This window comes from Thamnophis elegans, chromosome 5 (genome assembly GCF_009769535.1).
Source record: "Thamnophis elegans isolate rThaEle1 chromosome 5, rThaEle1.pri, whole genome shotgun sequence".
In the NCBI taxonomy this organism is placed as follows: domain Eukaryota; kingdom Metazoa; phylum Chordata; class Lepidosauria; order Squamata; family Colubridae; genus Thamnophis; species Thamnophis elegans.
In genome coordinates, this window is record NC_045545.1 from 51,646,604 (window position 1) to 51,668,596 (window position 21,993).

At 40.2% G+C, this 21,993-nt stretch overlaps 1 protein-coding gene across 2 annotated transcripts; it reads right to left on the reverse strand.

Annotated features, from left to right (window-relative positions):
* Positions 1-3,693: 3,693 nt before the first annotated feature.
* On the reverse strand, positions 3,694-21,700 carry LOC116509601 (chitinase-3-like protein 2). 2 transcript variants are annotated; one of them, XM_032218824.1, is made up of 11 exons: positions 21,627-21,700; positions 21,226-21,472; positions 20,812-20,841; positions 18,432-18,633; positions 17,760-17,816; positions 16,221-16,371; positions 15,203-15,330; positions 14,181-14,316; positions 13,428-13,610; positions 7,015-7,131; positions 3,694-5,138 (listed from the first exon to the last, which is right to left on the reverse strand). In XM_032218824.1, the coding sequence occupies exons 2-11, from the start codon at positions 21,248-21,250 to the stop codon at positions 5,004-5,006; spliced, it is 1,164 nt and encodes a 387-aa protein (XP_032074715.1). In that variant the 5' UTR covers positions 21,251-21,472; positions 21,627-21,700; the 3' UTR covers positions 3,694-5,003. The 2 variants fall into 2 exon arrangements, with proteins under 2 accessions (XP_032074715.1, XP_032074716.1); XM_032218825.1 differs by lacking the exon at positions 21,627-21,700 and having other exon boundaries at positions 21,226-21,585.
* Between the last annotated feature and the right edge of the window lie 293 nt (positions 21,701-21,993).

Genomic DNA, 21,993 nt, shown 5'->3' on the forward strand with positions numbered 1-21,993 from the left:
ATACTGAGGCTATGATCTATGCTGATGGATGACTTCATTCAGTGGCTCATGTAGATGTTAAATAAATGTGGGAGAGTCTTGAGTCTTGTGGGACCCTGCAGAAGAAGGATCTCAAGCTTGATCCTTCCTCCCAAAACTAACCCTAGGCCTAGAGGAAGGGGGAGGATATTGCAATAGTTTCCCCATTCCTAATCTCTGGAATTGATTTACAATGATACTATGGTCAATGATACTGAAAGCTGAAGAGAGATTGAGCAGGTCTAGAAGAGCTGCACCATATTTATTCCACCTCCGCTAAAGGTCACTCATAAGCACAAACAGTGTCAGCATTGTTCATGGGCCTAAAGCCTGATTAAAAAGAAGCTACATAATCAGCTTTCCTCAGACCTGTTTATGTTTTTTATCTTTGTTAGTATATGACTTTGCATGTGTTATATCTAACTATGTAAGCTCCTCAATTAATGTTTATCTGGCAGATGTTGAAATGTTTATTTCCCAAATGTTTCCTTCACTAAAAAAGAAAAGCCTAACTACAGTTGAATTGCATTTTTCTTTCCCAAATTGATTTTTGTCAGTTACTTTGTTGTTCCTTATTTTTTCTGTACAAGTGTTTTACAAATCCATTGTTGTCCAATTACAGGTAGTCCTCAACTTAAAGCAATTTGTTTAGTGATCATTCAAAGTTACAATGACACTGGAAAAAATGACTTATGAGCTTTTTGCACACTCACAAATGTTGCAGTATCCCCCATGATCGTGTAATCAAAATTCAGAACTTGGCAACTGACTCATACTTATGATGGTTGCAGTGTCCCGGGGTCACATGATCCCTTTTTGCGACCTTCTCACAAGCAAAATAAATGGGAAAGCCAGATTCACTTAAGTGTTACTAATTTAAGAACTGCAGCGATTCACTTAACACTTGCGTGATAATCTTTTGGGACCTTCTGAAAGGTCCCCACTGATTGGAGTGGGGAAGCCAGAATTACTTAACAATCGTATTAAGCTAACTTAACAACTGCAGTGTTAAGCTAACTTAACAACTCTGACAAAGGTCATAAAATGGGGCAAAACTCACTTAACCGTCTCACTTAGCAACAGAAAATTTGGGTACAGTTATGGTCATAAGTTGAGGACTACCTGTACTTAAACTTTGTGTTATTTATAGCAGTGGAAAAATAATGTATTGGATCTGATACTGAAGTTTGAGATACTGAGAGAAATGAAACCACTGGGATAAATAAAATAATTTTAAACAAATCTCATTATTCAACATGTCATATATCTTTTATGATAAATATTCAAGGGAATTACCTGAATGTTCAAGGGAAGTAATTCTAGCTAAAATAATAAAATATTTCATAGTAGAAATAATTACGAGCTTACCTGAATTATGTTCTGACATGATATAGATTCTTTTTTTGGTGATCTAGAAACTAAATGATAGAAAATTTAATGGGAATAGATCAAAATATTGTCTCCCTGATCACTTTTTTCCTCAAATCATTAGTGGTTGTAGAACAGCATAATCTTCAAGGTTGGCATCATATAGATTATGTAACTATGTCTGGGTCATTTTGACTGGAAAAATGAGAATGAGATATAAGTAAGGTGGCCAGACATCCCGCTTTTGGCAGGACAGTCCCAATTTTTAACAATTTGTCCTGCGTCCTGCGGCGTTTTAAAAAAGTCCTGATTTTTTAAAATTTTTAATCAAGAACACCCCTCCCCCGGTCAATGGTGTCCCGCTTTACCAATGTTAAAATCTGGTCACCTTAGATATAAGAGGCATTTAATATTTGGCTTCCTTACCATCATAGCAGTTAATCCCTGGAGAGAGAAATGTGCCTGAGAATTTGTAAAACTAGAATAAATGGAGGGTGGCGTTACACACAATCTCATCGTGCCTTCCCTAATAGAATAAGGACACCAACAGTTAAATTTAGTGAGAAAGACCTCCCCCCCTTCTAAATATAAGAAAGCTGTGACAGATAAGCTTGGTTTGAGTTAAAATTAGGGGCTGCATCAAGGGGTGATATTTAAATCTAGGTTAATCAAACAGTTCAGACATGCTCTATTAATGTGCCAGTATTATCAGTACTTGAAATGGCTTGTTTAGATGCCTCTTATATTAACTGACTAGCATGTCAGAGGCACAGAGGCAAAATTTTGCCTCTCTCAGATAATGAAAAAATTAAAACATGACCATGTGAAAGCTTTTATTAGCAGAAACAATTACAAACCTGTACATCCAGTGGTAACAGAATCAGCAACAGACAAACTGGCAGAACCTTGTTCCCTTTTTCCAGTTTAAATCAGTTAAAGCATGCCAGCTGAGGAATTCTGGCAGTTGAAGTCCTCACAGCTTAAAAGTTGTGAAGGTTGAGAAACACTGTTCTATACTGTTTTTTTTTCATAGAGGCCTGGCTCGCTTTCAAAAATGCACTAAACTAACATTTATCAACAGTCTCCTAAGCACTTTTAAAAGTGTTGGTCATTCATTGTGCAGATAGGTGTCACTGCAGAAACCAGCTGTCCAACTTTCCCTGCACTTGAAGCCAAAATAATTTTGGAAGGAACTTCCTAGTTAGTAGGAGTGGGCCTGGAGCAGCAGATGAGAAATAGGTCCCCTACCTTGCCACCATCCTCCTTACTTCCCAAAAGTAAAGTGTGACTCCACTTTTTTTCAGGAAGAATTTGGTAAATTAGCTGATTCAGATGGAAAGTGTTCTATAAGTAACTTTGTGGTGACTACATAGATCTTTATAGATCAAAATCAGCAGAACAATTGTATTCAGAAACCTATTAGTGACTAATGTAGAGTCAAAAACATAGGTACAATGTGGTACAGTACTAGCAGTAATACCTGCCAGTAATTGAGCTGTTGCAATTTATCTCAGTTGCAATTTTTGAATGCTCTTCAAAGGTAGCTCCATATAAAGTGTCTTGCAATAGTCCAGTGGAGAAATGATAAGAGGAAGGGTCATTGTTGAGGCCTTTCCTCTTATCCTATTCCTATCTCTTAGTAAAATGGCACTGCTTTCCAGGAATGTCTTCAAGGTTTGAGACAAGTCATTTCCAAACCTAGTTGTAGTTTCTGGATCTGTGTTTTGTTTCATAGAAGCTATGGCCATAATAAATGCCATATTCTTTTATGTGCAAGATATTTCAGTGGTTTAGCATTCATATGTAGAGATATATGTTCTATATACAGTAAGTAATACAGGAGGGAGCTTTCTGCTACATAAATGCCACTTTGTTCCCCGGCATCTACATTCCCACTGGTCCTGTTGCAGAAAATGACAGGCTTTAGACTTCTCAGGATACAGGAAATGTTTATTTGGCAGCCAGGTTCAGAAAGTTAGCGAAATAGCTAACATTGCAAATTCTGAACAACCTTCACTATCAAAGCACACGTTCTTATACATTCTCAAAAGCATCGCAACACGGAAATACTTAACTCATTTCTTATTGGTTATTTTGGGGGAAAAGCCTTATAAGCAGATGAGGGTCTTACTTCTCCTTTTGTTACAGGTATGGACCATGTGTCATTAATGAACTTTATCTGAATCTTGTGGTTTGGACTTTTGACATAGGGATTTTTGGCTAGAACATCTTGTGGTTAGAGGCTGATGACATTTCCTTTAAGCAAACTTCTAACTGTCCCTTTTATGCCACGTCTTCATTCTTATATTTTTAATCCATATTTTATTCTACTTTAGTCCCACCCCAAACTTCCTTCTTCAATGGAAGATAGAGTTCTTGTCCTGCTGGATGTGCTTAAAAATCTTTCCACACCTGGGAATTTTGCATGGATAATTTTATTCCACTTTCAGTTCCTCCTCAGAAAAATAGTTTGCATCTGTTGCTTTTAAAAAGCTGGTGGGAAAATGGGTTAGCACATTTATTTCTGATCATCCTGATACTTGTGCTTTATGCATGTATTGAATTGAATTATGTTGATTATCAGTCTTTAGGGATCATTTTGTCATCATTTGAAATAGGCTACATTGTATGTGCATTTTCTGGGACTGAGTGCATTTCCCACTGTATTAGGCAAAAAGCTTAGTGTAGTTATCCACTGTGTGTTTAGTCAGGTCACCAAATTTTATGGGCAATTTATAGTTTCATTTCAAACCAACTAATTAGAAAACAATTTGTCCATGTGCTCAAATAGTAGCCAATTCTTCTCTTTCACTGGGATATTATTATCTCAGTAACATCATACATTTTTCTCTCACTGATAATCTCTAATATGCTGAAGCCAAAAATGTGCTCAAAGGAAGATATTTCCTTTCAATGATACTAAAACACTTAAGTACAAGAGTTATTTGTAAAAAAAAAATCTCCAGTTTGATAAAATAGCATTTGTTGCAGCATCCAGCTTATATCCATTCTATAAAAGTGATACATAATGCTTGTCCTTAAATCAAATCGAAGTAATTTGTTGATATTCCACAGAAGGGGCAGCTGAATTGTCGAGGTGATTATTTACAACTGTAAATAAAATTATTTTGGAAAAAGGTGTGTTTTGAAGAAAACACGCTCCATCTCACCATCTTCCATTCAGTAAAAGAACAAACATAGTTTCTGCTATATGGAATACCAAAATAAAGGGAGGCAAATCTTTTATTGAAAATATTATGACTTTTTTTTGAGACAGCACATTTAATGAACCTTATGAGCATTTTAATACAGTATGATCAAGATGAACTATTTATTTATATAATGAAAGCCTAGGCATAATGTCAAAATACCACATACTGCCTGCAGAAATAGGTCAAGATAATGGAAATACACAATACTTAATAGGACATGAATAATATTAAACATGAAATAATACAGAACTAATAACTAGTTATTTATAATGCTACATTAAGCATATATAGTATTTAGAAGTAAGCATTTGTTTTTAGTCCCTCAAAGAAAGTCAAAATTGACTTAACCTATAAGATTCTATTGCTATTTAAAATTGGGGCTTTTTTGGGGGCAAATACATGTTCTTATTTATTTATTTCATTTTTAATAGCAGTAAGTAGTGGATAATTGCCCTTCTTGCAGAAGGTACCTGAAAAATCATCTTGATCAAGTGTCCAAACCATAATGCCTCCCAAATTGTTGTTCTTTGCATACTGAACCTAAAGGGGAGAGAGAAGGGGAGAGAGGGAGGAATGAAATAAAATCCCAAACACAGTATCTACTCGGTAACAAATATGAGCTTACATGAACTTTTTATCTCACAAACCACATACTGAAGTGTGTCAATCTTCACTTTATCTCAAATCTTCAAAAGGGCTTATTGTTTCCAAAATTTGAATTTGTTTGTTTGTCAGCCAGTTGGGCAGCTAACACTATTAGGCTCCTAAGGATATCATTTTCAGATATTTTTAGTAAGAAAAGAATGTTTTGAATATACAAATAGGATTGTGTAGCGCTTTAGCCTGGAAAGTAAAAATGTGTTTAGGATTGCTCAAGGGAATATACATAACACCAGTCTGCAATACCTTAAAACATCTAGACTTTTCTTAAGATTCCTTGACTATTGCAGCAGCAGAGCAATTCTAGAAAAGAACATGTTAAGAAATTGAAGACAAGAGCTAGGTGCATGCCCACATGCACTTGGAAGCATCTTTTCCCCTTCAAAGCTACAGCACTTCAGAGTAATATTAGAGTAATATTCAGAGTCACTAAAAACCAAAATGGCGGTGGCCCAGCGGCGGCAAGGGAACCGCTTCAGGAGCGTGGGTCGCTGCTGGTTCTGTGACCCAGGCCGGCATGCCAAAACCAGTAAGAATCCACCTCTGGATGGAGTGAAATGCACCATCAGTTTAGAGTCCTTGCATTGCCACAAGAGATCTAAGGCCAGCACCACTTGAATTCCATTGTCCTTTATCAAGTGCAGGGCTGTCAAACTCCTGCCCACAGGCCGGATGCATTACGTGCTGGCCATACCCACACCAGGGGTGGGCTGCTGCTGGTTTTACTACTAGTTTGCAACCTGCACATTACGTCCTTGTGAACAATGCGCAGTCACTAAAAACCAAAATGGTGGCGGCCCAGCAACGGCCAGAGAACTACTTCAGGGGCGTAGCAGGCCTGGGTTGCTGCTGGTTCTGCAACCCAGGCCTAAATTTCATTACCAGTTTGGCTGAACCGGGCCAAACCAGAAGCAACCTACTTCTGACCCACACCCAGTTTAGCAAAGGGGAAAAAAGTCCCGATATGTCACATGACACCGCCGTGATGTGAGTGTGACACCCCTGATATAATGTCCTTTTAGTGCTGGCCATTAGTTGACTAGATTCTGGTATATAGATTTGAATAAATCTTTTATGCTGCAACTTTATGAATAATCCTAATTCTTTGCACCTGACAAAGCCAGGTTTTCAGGCCCTTTCAGAAAGTCAAAATGTTGGGAACAGATCTCACTTCAAGGGGCACAATGTTCCAAAAGGTGGAAGCCATAGCACAAAAGACTTTCCTGGACCTTGCCAGTCACAATTACTTGGTTGATAGGTTCCATAACATGCCCCTTCTGCAAGTAGAGCAGGTCAATTTCATTGGAGTGAGATAGTTCCTCAGATAGTCTGAACCCATGTCAAGAAGGGCTTTAAAGGTGATAACCAAAACCTTGAATTGGACCCAGAAGCAAACTTGCAATCAGTGCAATTCATGCATAGTGGTTTTATATAGGCCACTCTAGGGATCCCTAGAATGGTCCATTCTTTTGCATGCTATGCGAGTTGTAGCTTCCAAATATTCTTTGAGGGTAGCTCCATGTAGATAGAGCACATTGCATTAGATGACTACGGCATGAGTGAATGAGTACAGGGTGTAGTCCAGGAAAGGGTGCTTAAAATTGCCCTATTGCACAGCAGTGAGATTTTTCTACAACATTTTTTGCTTTCTTTTTGAGCAAATGAAATAATTCTTTTCAACCTTGTTGCATACCATTTGTATCACCACCATTGTATTTAATTAATAAGTAATAAGCAATCATTCTATAATACTTGCCTTAATTTGAACGCTTGTTTCATCTTCATAGCCCACCCATTGGTTCCCTTTGTAGGAATAAGGGACACTTTGCTCTTCAATCTTTTCTATTGTGGCACCATGATTAAAACTACAAATCTGTCAAATAAATTAGAAAGGATAAATATTATGGTATCAATAGATTATCTGGCTGTCTTTTGAACTTAGGTATGACTGTTATCAGGTTAGCTACATTTGGAGCATTCCCCCCCCCCACCTGTCTTTGTTATTTTAGCAAATGCTTTGGCTTGCTAATGGAGATAAAATGGGTTGATCATCTCTAGATCTGAAAAATTGGTATATTATATGTTTAGAATGGGAGATAGGCTCCCTTGTATTCAGTTTGTACTATAATGGGTGAGTATTATCATTGATGCTGTTGTCATATGTTCAAGTGATCTCAAATAATTAAACATTGTTTACCAGTTTCAGATGATATGTCATCATCACCTGTAGCTTTTTTTTTGTTAAGAAAGAATGGTCAGCATGGCCATTCACAGATTATTCCAACTGTATTGCTGTAATTTTTTTTTTAAAACATCTGAAGTAGTATTTGAAAGTGGTATGGAAGTTTCAATAAGTACAAATGTTTATACTAATTCTGATTGATCTATGTAGTTCAAGGTTCAAGGTTCAAGGTTCAAGGTTTATTACACTTGTATGCCGCCCTATTCCCGGAGGGACTCAAGGCGGGTAACAAACCAAAAGGGAAGGGAATAATACAGAAAAAAGCAAAAGGCAAGCAAACAAAATACGGAAACAATTTAAAAACAGTCAACAGCCACACAGTTCGAGTGGGGATGGGAACTCATCAGCCCCAGGCCTGTCGGAACAGCCAGGTCTTGACGGCTTTGCGGAAAGCCTGAAGGGTCCGGATCTCCATGGGGAGATCATTCCAGAGGGCCGGAGCAGCCACAGAGAAGGCCCTCCTCCGGGTGGTCGACAATCAGCATTGGCCGGCGGATGGAATTCGGAGGAGGCCTAATCTGTGGGATCTAATAGGTCTTTGGGAGGTAATTGGCAGAAGGCGGTCTCTCAAGTACCCAGGTCCAATACCATGTAGGGCTTTATAAGTGACGACTAACACCTTGAAGCGTATCCGGAGACCGATAGGCAGCCAGTGCAGCACGCAGAGGATAGGTGTAATGTGGGTGTACTGAGGTGCACCCACAATCGCTCGCACGGCTGCATTCTGGACAAGCTGAAGTCTCCGAATGCTCTTCAAGGGCTGCCCCATGTAGAGCGCATTGCAGTAGTCCGGTCTTGAGGTCACAAGGGCGTGAGTGACTGTTGCGAGAGCCTCCAGGTTCAGGTAGGGACACAACTGGTACACCAGGCGAACCTGGGCAAATGCCCCCCTGGTCACAGCCGACAAATGATGTTCTAAAGTCAGCTGTGGGTCCAGGAGGACTCCCAAATTGCGAACCCTGTCTGAGGGGCATATAATTTCACCCCCCAGCCTGAGAGATGGAATACATGGCCAATTATTGGGAGGGAAAAACACAAACCACTCGGTCTTGTCAGGATTGAGTACAAGCCTGTTTACCCCCATCCAGACCCTAACAGCCTCCAGGCACTGACACATCACGTCAACCGCTTCACTGAGTTGGCACGGGGCAGACAGATACAGCTGTGTATCATCCGCCTACTGGTGATATTTTATCCTGTGCCGCTGAATGATCTCACCCAGCGGCTTCATGTAGATGTTAAACAGGAGGGGGGACAGGACCGAACCCTGCAGCACCCCATAATTAAGGGGCCTAGGGGTCGACCTCTGCCCTCCGACCAACACCGACTGTGACCTGTCCGAGAGGTAGGAGGAGAACCACCAAAGAATGGTGCCTCCCACCCCCACCTCTCGCAACCGTCGCAGAAGGATACCATAGTTGATGGTATCGAAGGCCGCTGAGAGGTCAAGGAGCACTAGGACGGAGGCCCTGGCTCTCCAGAGATCATCGGTCAGTGTGACCAAAGCAGCTTCCATGCTGTAGCCAGGCCTGAATCCAGACTGAAAGGAGTCTAGATAATCGGTTTCATCCAAGGACCGCCGGAGCTGAGAGGCCACCACTTTCTCAACAACCTTCCCGACAAAGGGGAGGTTGGAGACTGGACGATAGTTATTTAGAATGGCTGGATCCAAAGACGGCTTCTTCAGGAGGGGTCTCACCACTGCCGCTGTTAGGGGGGGGGAAGAACCCCTCCCGAAGGGAGGCGGTAACTATCGCCTGGATCCAGCCCCATGTCACCTCCCTGCTGTTCACGACCGCCAGGAGGGGCAAGGGTCCAGCACACATGTGGAGGCACTCACTGCTCCCATGGCCTTGTCCACTTCCTCAGGAGTAACAAGTTGAAAATCAATCCATAGATGCCGCTCAAGACCCTCCCCCGGTACCTCGGCTGGCTCTGCGCAATTGGAGTCCAGGTCTGCCCGAAGCCGAGCAACTTTATCCGCGAGAAATTGGACAAATTCCTCAGCTCTACCTCGTAAAGGGTTGCCCGTATCCCTCCCTTTCAGGAGGGAGCGGGTTATCCTGAACAAGGCGGCTGGGCGCGACTCAGGGGATGCAATCAGAGCGGCAATATATGTGTTTTTAGAAGTCCGAATTGCCAGAAGGTAAGCTCTGATGCAGGTCTTTAACAGTGCTCGGTCCGACTCGGACTTACTGGACCTCCAGTGGTGCTCTAGGCGTCTCTTTTGGCGTTTCATCTCCCGGAGATCCTCAGTAAACCAAGGAGCCCTCCTGGATCCACTGCCTCGGATAGGCCGTAAAGGCGCAATCCAGTTGAGAGCCTCTGATGCTGCTGAGTTCCAAGCAGTGACCAAGGCCTCCACCAGACTGTGGACGAGAGCATCAGGTACAACGCCAAGTGCCATCTGAAAGCCCTGAGGGTCCATAAGGCACTTGGGGTGGAACCACCTAATCGGTTCCTCCTCCCTACAGTGGGGGATTGGCCTCCGAAAGTCAAGCCTCAGTAGGAAGTGGTCTGACCACGACAGGGGCAAGATCTCACTACCCCTCAAACCAAGATCACAACTCCGCTGCTCCGAGATGAATACGAGGTCGAGCGTGTGACCCGCTGAGTGAGTCGGACCCCGAATTACTTGGGTCAAGCCCATGGCTGTCATGGAAGCCATGAACTGCTGTGCTCCATCAGAGTGCTCGCCGAGCGAAGGCAAATTGAAGTCCCCCAGCACCATAAGCCTGGGGAACTCAACTGCCAGCTCGGCTACTGACTCGAGGAGCAAGGGGAGGGCTGTTGTCACGTTGTTGGGAGGCAGGTACGTTAACAACAAGCCCACTTGACCCTCAAGGTCCAACTTCACCAGCAAGGACTCACACCCGACAAGCTCCGGAGCAGGGATCCTATGAGGAACTAAAGATTCCCGGATAACAATGGCCACTCCCCTACCCCTTCACTGATGTTGCGGCTGATGAAGCACCTGAAAACCCTCTGGACACATTTCAGTGAGGGGAACTCCTCCCTCCGGGCCCAGCCAGGTTTCAGTAATACATGCCAGGTCTGCCCTCTCGTCTAAAATTAGGTCCCGGACGAGGGGAGCCTTGTGAACCACAGACCTGGCATTTAGCGACAACAGCCTGGGACCAGGGTCCTGACTACTCCCGCTATCTGGCCTTGGAGTGGGACTAATAGGGCTGGAAGGAGGGATCTCTGTGATGTAGCGAACCCTCCTTCCCCGGTAATGGCTCACCCTAAAGTCCCCGCCATATCTGCCCCTCCCTGTTATGACCTTAATGTTCCGGCCCACTCCCATGTCCATGGTCCCTCCCCCCTCCCCCCTGGCCACCACGTTCCCCGGCAGGCCCTTCGAACCAGACATTCTAAGGCTGGGATTAGGCATAGGCCCTCCTGACACTTCTGCAAAGCACTCAGTGCAGGAGGTGCCCTGCAATGGTCCCAGCCTACTCAGACATACACAACCATACTATCACACAATCCCCACAGACAATTTAAAAGCAGAATAACAACAATATAATTAAAAAGTGGGTACATTCAGTCAACCACACTCATACCAAACACTCACCATACAAAAAATTTAAAAGCCGCGCGGTAATACCAAAGCAAAAATTAGCTCAGAATTGTCCAAGCGTGTAAGTTGATATCCCGATCTTCTCCCACAAGGGGTAGGGTCCAAAAGTCTGCAAAACAGTATAATGACCGCAACTGGAGGGAGAAGTAAACTCCTCAGCCACGTCCTCTTTGTCCATTGCCCACTCTCTCTGATGGAGTAGAGATGAAAGATGACTGGGAAGGGCATAAACAGGAAACCCACAAAGGCCAGCGACAGAGTCATAAGTTCCAGTTCACTCCCCGATGATAGAGTGAGGAATAGTTGGAAGGCTAGCAGGCTGTAGGCAGCAGATATCACAGAGCCAGCCATGGGCCACAACTAGCTGGGATCAAAGCACAGCCTCCTACAGGAACAGGGGACGCCAGAGGACTGCTCCCACAATGCTAAGAACTAGAACTAGTGGCGGAGGGGGGGGGAGGAAACCCCCACTCTTCGCTGAGCTGCCATGCTCTCAGACAGTGGCAGCAAACCGGCAGGTCATCAGGCTAGCAACCCCACCCCTCCACCTCCCCCTAAGGCTAACCCTAACCCTAAACCTAATCGGCCCTAATCTAAAGCCTAAGATTAACCCTAACCCTGACCCTAACGCTAAACCTAACCCTAGTCAAATCTAACTCTAGCCCTACACCTAACCCTTGCACTGACCCTAACTAACCCTAACACTAACTAAACCTAGCCTAACCCTAACCCTAACCCTGTCCCTAGCCTGGCCCTGCAGCAGCACACCAGCGGTTGAAGGGTCGGGCAATCGAAGGGGTTGCCCCCCCCCAAGACAGGCCTCCAGTAGCTGCCCCCATAGCGACCAATGGCGGTCTCAGTAGGTCGAATCTCCTCAGCCAACTTCTCCAGGCCCCAGCATTCGAGCAGCAGTCAAGTGAACCAATTCCGGCAATCTCCGGAATGTTACATACTTTTGAAACAGTTAATTTGGCTGCCAATCTCTGTTTCATTACTTACACTTTCTTCTAATTCTTCTAATTTTAGGCCCCAAATAGCTGAAAAAGTCTGATTCAATATCAATCAACTTCCATATTAAAATAACCAGTGGAAGATCATTTTTGCATTCCATCCATAGGAGATATATATTATGCATGTACAGAACAAAAGGTCTTCCTTCCTCTTCTCTGAGGAAGCACCCTTGTTTTAATTATTCAAATTTTATGGATGCTATTTTGGGAATGTCTAATCCTTTTCTAATTGATTGTCAATGAATCAATTAATGTTAGCAACTCCAGGCAATGGGACATGGTTGCCAGAACTAGCACATCCTAAAACAGCCCGCAGTTGGAAGGAAATGAGTGTCCTAGAACACAAACACCATGTGCAAAAGAACTCTTAGAATGTACATACTGATCCAGCCTTTCCTGTTTTTTTTAAGAGCTGTCTTTTTAGTAGCCAATTGACTCAAAGGTGGTTTTTTTAAAAATTCCAATTGGCTGTTTCTCGTTGCATCATAAAACACAATATTCTTGCTTCCTAAACATCGTGTAGCCTGAGACCTGATTTTTCCTTCTTTTGATTTAACTATAGATGAGGATTTTGTCTTCATGTACTGTCTTAATGCAAAAGATTAAAAGAGTTATCAAGTCATCCATTTTTAATAGCTGTCCCTTTTAATGTTCCCTTCTTTGCTTCCTTTAATTTGGAAGCAGTTCTCAAATTGTTTATCCAAAACAGTTTCCTTTCTCACTGGAAGTCAGTGTTGTAATCAAAATGGAAAATTACACAAATATAAAATGCACCTTGCTGCATAAGTTTATCCTCAGCATGGAGGGACTATAAAAAACAGAACAAGATAGTAACAGGGTTAAATAAAGTACTGTGCACTATAACCTTGCTGGATTCCTATTGATCCTTCACATGAATATTTGGAGTTACTGTATATATGTACTGTATGTGCTGTGCGTTTGTGTGCATATATAGGATATTGACTGAAAGATAAAACTATACAGTAGCAGAGTTGGAAGGGACCTTGGAGGTCTTCTAGTCCAACCCCCTGCCTATAAAATAATGAAATCTGCTCTCTCCATTGGCAATCTTCCCTCTGTTTTCAAGTCACTTGGTTTCCCTCCGAGGTTACAGATGACAAAGCCTAACATATTTTACACAACTTGAAGCAATTCTTAAATGGCTTTAAAATAAGGACAGTTATAAAAATTAAAATACTGGGTTATGCTAAGAGCAACCTAAACCTGCCTCATTCATAGATTGGGAAGGAGATCAAGGGGATACAGCAGAAAAAGTATGTTGCCATGATACCATGCTTAGGTACAAGTAGGGAAACCACTAAAATGATTTTTACCTCATAATATGCCAGGGTTCCTGCTGTTTTTGTGAATGTGCCAGCTAGCCCAGGGCCAGAGGCGGGAGCTGCAACCCCAGTCTGTGCAGAAGAAAGAGTGAAAGTGTTTCCATAGGTTGGAATTCCCATGATGATTTTCGAATTAGGGGCACCTTTGGTTTTCAAATATCTCACAGCATAGTCCTGAAAATGAACATATAGAGTCAGACATACATAGTAGACTACATCCATAAATCAACTTCAGAGGAAAACTAGGACTATACAGGTAATCCTCATTCAGTGATCTTAATTGGACCTGACAACTCAGTTGTTAAACAAAGTGGTCACTAAGTGCAAGCAATATTTGCAAGCAATATTTGCAAGCAATATATATTCAAAATACTTTTTTCATGGTCACATTGGATAGGGAACCTGGAATGGAACAAGAACCCATTTTTATCAGTCCTTACTATACACCATCAGGATAACAAAGGAAAGATGAATGATTCCCCAGCCAAGCAAAAGCTTCTAGATAATGTAGGAAACATGCTTGGAATTCCTGCCCATAATTATTGTCAATCTGTTTACTGGGATTGCGGTTGCAAGTGTGGGGCTGAATATGTTGCGTTGGCATCATTCATTAGCACTGGATTTCAAGATAACTAGATCAGTACAATGCTTATACTTGCTACTATATCATTAGAGTCAATTAGGGTCAAAGTCAAATATAGTATTTCAAACCTACTTGAAAAAATTCACAACTAGATAACTTACAACATTATAAGAGGCTGCAGCTCCTTTGTCAGCTCTGCTCTTCCGAAGTGGGCTTCCATGGCCAGTATAGGGGTGACTATGATCCGGCCAATAACCATGAAAATCAAAAGTCATGACATTAAGGAAATCTGCAAATCTACAGGAAAAATAAATAATAATTCAATAAAATTTAGGCAATGGCTATGTTTTTACTAAGTATCTGTAAAGGTTCTGAAAAAAGCCATTACCTCACATTGAATTTCAATAGGAATTCTGAATTTAACGTACTTAACTTTTATGAATACAATTAGAGATGAGATCCATACATTTGTGGACTATGAATTTTAATTAAAACCTTAACACCGTTCTGCTTAAAGAACTTTAAAGGAGAAGATTATGCAAGTAATACAAATAAACAGTTTATTCTCCTTGCACATGTCTTGAAATGATTTTGATCCACTTACAGGTAGTCCTTGTAAATCAGTTCATTTAGTGACCATTCAAAATTACAACAGCACTGAAAAAAGTGACTTATGACCATTTTTCACACAACCATTGCAGGATCCCCATAGTTATGTCATCAAAGTTCAGATGCTTGGCAACCGACTCATATTTATGACAGATGCAGTGTCCTGTGGTGATGTAATTACCTTTTGCAACCTTCTTACAAGCAAAGTTAATGAGCAAGTCAGATTCACTTAACCACTGTGTTATTAATTTAATAACTGCAGTGATTCACTCAACAACTGTCAAAAAAGATTGTAAAATGGGGCAAAATTCACTTAACAAATATTTCATTAGCAACAGAAATTTTGGGCTCAATTGTAATCGTAAGTTGAGGACTACTTGCATTAATTTTGTTGTTGCTGTTGTTTTTATTTAAAAATGCCCTGTTTCAGTGATAAAACAATTTCATTCAAAGTTTTTAATATAGGCAAATATAAAAAATGATAAATTGGAAATGTTCAGTTGGGATAGCTCATTAATGTATGTTCATATCTCTATGTATTTTATGAGTCATGATAGATAATAAGAGTACTTGCTTAGCAATATTCGGGATATCAAAGCCACTATCAATAGCTTCTTTTCCAGCTGCTACTGCCACACTCAATATGAGTTTTTGCCTGTTTGCATTCTTCCGGCCCTCATAGCGGAATGCTGCATTCAGGTCCTAAATGACATTAATTGAATCATTATTGTGATTTAATAAATGGTAAAAAGATTTAACTTGCAAGTTCTTGAGTTATATACAGTAGAAAAGCAGCAAGAATCTGTAGTATTGCAAATATTTTCACCCTTTTTTGTTTACTAAAACAGGCTGTGTTGTCCAATGTTATGAACGTCTCTGCATAACCTGCTCATTCTGTTTTTTAACCTTGTAAATGCAGGGTAAATGCAAAGGAATTAGGTTTGGGAATGTCAACAGGATTTCACAATTGTTTTGATATTCACAGCACTATGTTCCATCCATGTGAGATTAGTTTGACAACTAATTTGGCCAAAGGCTGTCCTCACAGCTGTCTGCAGACCCTTTTCCCAAAGCATCAAAGCATGAATTAATCCTGGAGCTGCTGAACTCCACAGGAGAAGAAGAAGCAGTTTAAAAATTGTTTGCTCCCTCTCCCCTTTTCCTTCATAATTTTTCTAGAAGTCTACATAACACAAATTATTTGGAAGCCAGAGAATAAACACTTGTGCTCTAAAGTATTATAGGTGAGGATATGGGGAAGTATAACTGAAGTAAAATTTGAGGGAGTGGCTTTCTTAGACATAACATCATGTAAATACTGTTTACTAGAAAAGGAGTAGCTAATGTGAATGATTCAGGAAATGGTGAGCTTCTGAAGAAAACCTTTATCATTTGACTGAGGAAAAAAGATACCAGAAAGTTGAGAGACAAACAATGGAGGAAAGTGCCCTCATAAAGATAATCGGTGTATTTGAATAACTGAGGCAGTGTTCTGGTGGAATGAAATGATTGTACAAATCTCTAATATGCATAGAAAAAGGAAAGTCATATCCTTATACTATTTACAAAGAGATGATTTAATATACATGTACCTGAACCAGCTTAACTAAACCCCTTTTATCATCCTGGCTTGGCCTGGACCAAGAGACATCAAGACCATCAAAATTATTGGTCCGAAGAAAGCGAATCACGGATGCTACAAATTCGGAGCGTGTGGCAGGAGAGGTATTTATATTCTGGAAGCTGTTATAAATGGGAGAGCGAGAGAGACAATCAGATTTTAAAAAGAACACTTTTAAAGGAATATAATTGAATCATTTTAATCAGCTGTGCAGTATGCACATCTAATATTGCAAGCTGCCCAGAGTCATTTGCTGAGATGGGCAGCTATAGAAATCAAATAAATAAGTAAATAAATAAAGAATGGCAAGTTCAGCAGTAACAGAAACAAATACATACAAAACAAATTGTATTCACAAGCTGGCTTTTTACTGTCTAATAAAATCACTATCCTTTCAAAAGTAAAATTTAAGTTGTCAGCTCCCTTCTATTATTACATTCCCAAACCATTCAAAGTTTCCATAGTACCATTGGTATTAGTGGAAAGAGAATTTAAAAGCTGCACTTCATCAGCATCATCATTAAAAAGTGTCAAAGGACTTGAATTCTAAAGATTCAGAATTCAATTTAATAAACTAGCACTTTATAATCTTTCCTCTCCCTTTTCACTTTCTGTTTAGCTTTATAAAGCTGTAGAATAGTGGTGACCTGCTACACAGCACAAAATGGCTTCAGTTCAGAATTACCCTTTGCCAATCTCTCTCAAAGATGCTTTTTGAAAGGGCAATTGGACTTTCTTCAGGGTTTTTTTTTTTTTTGGAAGACATTTCACTTCTCATTTAAGAAGCTTCATCAGTTCTGAGAGGATAGGGAAGGGGAGACATCTTATTCTTTAAGGAAAAACTAAGAAAGTCCAGATGCCTTTTGAAAAGTGCTTTTGAGACAATCCTGACCTGGATGACTGAGAATCTTCATAGACACCCTTTGCAAATGATTCAGTATAAGTAAAACTCAATTTATGTCAGACAGGCACTGTGTGTGTGTGTGTGTGCGCGCATGTGCGTGCGTGTACATGTGTGCGTATGTATATTCACAGTTGCAGTTCCAGCACATTTTGACACCACTTTGGGGAAGTATTCTCTATATGTGAATAAGGGGAGACTAGGAGAGACGAGGAAGACAGACATGGGTTATGATTTTTCAAATTCAGCATTTAGCAGGAAAAGAATAGTTAATTTTAAGGGATCAGCTCACTTTGAGGAGAAACTAAATAACGAGCAAAGTATACCCTGAAATACAAATATAGTTTGCCATTGCATATGCACATTTTTTCCAATGGCAATTTTATTTATTTATTTAATCCATTAAATATCTAGGCCACCTGTCTCCCCTACAAGATGACTCTGTCATAAGACCCCTGATCAGAGTTGGAATCGGTACCTCTTTCCCTTTGTGCTGCAGTTATCATTACAATCTTATCTGAAACAACTCAGTTAACAATTTAGTTACATCTGGTTTGGAGATCAAACAAACAAACAAACAAACAAACAAACAGACAGTTCTATACTTACGGTCTAGAGCCTAAATTAGCTCCACCAACAGACAGAAGAATTTTCAGTCTGGGATTCCTGAAAAAGTAAATGTAAATACTCAGTTATACTCAATATAATTGCCCATAGTTTCATTTCAGATCCTCTTCCTCTTTCTAACTATTAAGTTCAAAGTAAAAAAAAAAAAAAAATGGTATGCCTATAGTGCCAATGATCTTTTGGACAGCTGTTTGCTAGATAGCCTTGTCATTGCATCTGCACTGATTCTTCCATCATCTTTTCTTATAGATGCTCCTACATTCAACAAAGACCCCTTTAGGAGAAAAGAAAGCAGTAATTGTAATGTATTGCTTTACTTGGCGCTGCACATTTGTGTTAGAAAAAAGAAAAAGAAACAGGCAATTATTTCATTAGCTACTATAATTTTTTTTTTAGCTTCTACTGGTATAAGATAAAATTTGTGCCTCAAGCTCTTCTCACTTGCAAAAGTTTATTCATTGAAAACTTCCTTCCTTTCTACTAATCAATGTTACTGATTCTATTATCCTGTGAAAACGCAAGATGACTTTTGATGCAGAAGTTGTCAAGTGATTTGAAAAGTAAGAGGAGATGTGTAAAATGGAGCATTGCATTACAAATATTGAACATTTATTGCAATATTACAATAATATTTGTAGTTCGTGCTGCACCTACCTAGTTTTAAGTCCCCTGAGGTTATTATAGGTATTATCATCATTCCATTCGTATTTGGTGATTTGATTGCCCGATATATTAGCAAAAGCATAAATGAGGTGGGTGCAAACATTTGGATCAATGTCATCAGTGACAAAGCGTGCTGGGGCTTCCCTGTACTGAGACCAGCTGGTGAAGTAGCAGACCAAGTTAAAGGCAGAAACTGTTATAAAGAGAAAGAAAACAAAATAAGTTGTGTTAAACAAAAGGCATGAGTTATTCAGTCTAAAGAATGCAGACATTGTCAGGTCTACTATCCTGCTTCTTCCAAGTTTGCACTCTTGCCCTTAGTTGTATATGCCAAAGCTATCATTTGGATGCACTCACTTAAGATAATTCCAAGCACATCACAAATGTATGGTGAAATATTTTTTTCTGTTAATCTTGTGCTTGTTATGAATTGTAAACAGGAATGAACAGTCATACAAGTAAGGTAAAGGTTATTTTCCAGTTGTTTTCCATTTCTTAGCCAAGGGAACCAGCCAAATGATGCTTCCGTGGTCATGTGGCTAATATAAACCCAGGTGCATGGAATTTCCACTAAAGTGGTAACTATTTATCTACTCTCATTTGCATGATTTCGAATTGTTAGGTGGGCAGGTCATACAGGTTGTACTCACTTAACAATAGTAATTGGGTTTGGAATTTCCATTGTTAAGCAAGGCAGTCTAAAGCACAACATCACACAACTGTACCATTTTGCAACAGAAATGTCATCATTTCTGGTTGCTATTTTTAAGCAAGAATGTCATGTGATTACCATTCACCCCTCTGAAGACAAGGTTCTTTCATCTTTAGTTCTGGATAGGTTGGCACTACCCCAGATAGACCCAATGCACAATCTAGGGGGCTCCTAGACTTTCAGTACTGTTCCAAGAGCAGATGGCAGCCAGAGCTAAGAGAGCCTTTGCACACTTTTGGCTGGTGCATCAGTTGCATTCCTGGAGCAGGAAGTCCTGCTCACTGTCACGCATATAAACTCTCATTTAATTATTGCAGTGTGCTTTCCATGATCATTCAGAAATTTCAATTGGTGCCCAATGTGGCTGCGTGGGTAGTACATTTGTGCCATATGTACAGCATATTTAACACCACTACTACATGGCTGCTTTGGGTAGCAGTATATTTCTGGGTGCAGTTCAAGGTGCTGCTTTTAAAACTCTACATGGCTTGGGTCTGGGTTACTTGAAGGACAGTCTTTTTACAAGACTCTTTACCTGCCCAGTTTGATCTAGCAGAGAGGGCATGTTGCAGATCCTGGCTGATGGGGATTAGAAGATAGCCTTTTTGGATATAGCCCTTGCTTTGTGGAATATTCTCTTTTCTGAGATTAGAATGCCACTAACCATGCTGGCCTTTTGTAAGGCTTTAAAAACATGGCTGTGGATCCAAGCTTGAGGTTCTGATTGTGGTAAGGATCACGTTTCTTGGCTTTATTATTAATTAATTAATTAATTAATTAATTAACTTGGTTGTTATACCTATGTATTTTAATTGTTTTAGAATTCTAAGCCCAAAGCCATTAGTTGAAATGGGCAATGACAGAAACTGAATAAACAAATCAATCAAACCAACAAATAAGCAAATAAATAAATAAATATGCAATCTCCTGCCAGTTTCCCTATCATTTTTACTTGTCGGAAGTGGCAGAGGATGCAAATGGAAATTACACAATGCTGCAATGTCATAATTGTCAGCTGAACATAAGTGTGATGACTAGTCGTAAGTACCACTCATTCAGTATTTGTAAAGCAACCACTTTAGTGTTAAAAAAAACCCTATAAGGACCACCTATATTCCTGGATAGTGATTTAACAGCTCTATGCCAGGCATTACGATATGTCTCAATGAGACACAATGTGCAGCAAAAGTAATGCTATTCAATTTTGGAGTGGAGACGGCAGAAATGACATAATTTGATTTTCACATTGTTCCAGTTGCCTCCTTTGGCAGACCCAGAAGAGGCAACATTGGCTCTTCAGCAGTCATCTGCTAAGCTTATGCTTGCTGTCATCTGCAAGTGAATGGATATGAAATGAAATAAAGTGTTGCTTCATCTTTCTCTTTAGAATCAGTATCTTATTTCACCAGCTTTTCAACATGAAACATTGTTCAGGCAAAAGCCCTCTTAAAGTGGTTCTCAAATTATTTGTTTGACTGTGCTGTTTAGCAGCCAAAGTTCCATTAAGATATCCCAGTTTTTCTTTTTCTTTCTTCATTATGTTGAATGGGAAAAGTAATAGCTTCTCATTCAAATAAAGCTTGACAAAAGACATTTTAAATTTAGAACGACTTGTAATCCCTCCCCCTTCCCCCATCCACGCAAGAAATAGTGACATACCATTTTGAAGAAATATCAGTGTAGCAATGCCTAATACAAAACAAACAAAACCAAGAGAAGAAAATTACATTCTAGCAAAGCTAAAACAATGATCATAATACTTAGTTCACACCCTTCTGTGGTCAAAGGGAGGTTCTTCAATTAATACAAGTATTTGAAATTAACTAGATAGTAAGATGTATCAGGCTTCCTAAGCTGGACAGCTTCATGGGATTTTCCCACCCAGACAACAATTTTTCTTTCAGCAACTTTAAAGTATATCATCATCAATGTTCAAAAGATTATTTCATTTAATCCATCTTGTTCACATCACGAGTACAAAACTGTAGTGTCATCTGAACTGCTAGTACAAATCACGGAAATTCTGCATATGAGATCATAATTTAACTTTAAAGGACAAGACCTGAGACTTACCAATCCATATTGACAGTTGAGCCATCCTGGTTCCTAGTGTGCCACTGTACCACAGTAGAAATGTTGCTCCTTCACCAGTTGATACCTATATTGTGGAGCTCCTCTTCTTTATATAGTCTCTTAACAGGCTTGTAGTGTCCTTTAGGAGGAATTGTTTCTCTGTTCCTGGAATGATTGTTGTGCAACTGCTGTTATGATGCAAGCACTGCGATGGAATCAGGATTCCTTTATTTTTCTTTATGTCTGTCTAAATGTAAAAACACAGCAGAACAAGTTTTAAGGCTTCGCATCTCTCCCAGCTCTAAATGGAGGAAAATCTCATCCCTGATCCCTTTTTATTTAATGATTTTTAAAACAATATTTTTCATCCCGTAAGTAAAACTCATAAAAATAGCACATACAATTTAGCTCGAGTGAAAAGGCTTGGCTGAAAAGCCTGACTCCATCCTGTGGAGTGCATTTCCGTCCTGTGGAGAGCATTCCACAGAATGCAGATAAGCTCTTTTTCTGTGTGAACAACAAGTCACTCTTAAAAAGTGAAGGCACATTTATGGTAATAAGACTTCTCCTGATGACTTTCACTTTCAGACAAGTTCAGATGAACAGTCTCTCACATCGGGTAGTCCTTGACTTGCAACCATTCATTTAGTGACTGTTTGAAGTTACCATGGCACTGAAAATGTGACATGACCATTTTTCATGCTTATGATGTTTGCACAGCCCTTATGATCACATGACCAAAATCCAGACACTTGGCAACTAGCATGC

What these genes read in the sequence shown, in the direction of transcription:
- LOC116509601 (XM_032218824.1), bottom strand. Translation starts at nt 21,250, where the DNA reads ATGGCTCAACTGTCAATATGGATTG. An exon ending in CTCAGGGGACTTAAAACTAG is followed by an intron (nt 17,817 to 18,431) that starts GTAGGTGCAGCA and finishes TTACTTTTTCAG; the next exon opens with GAATCCCAGACTGAAAATTC. An exon ending in GTTTAGTTAAGCTGGTTCAG is followed by an intron (nt 15,331 to 16,220) that starts GTACATGTATAT and finishes AATGTCATTTAG; the next exon opens with GACCTGAATGCAGCATTCCG.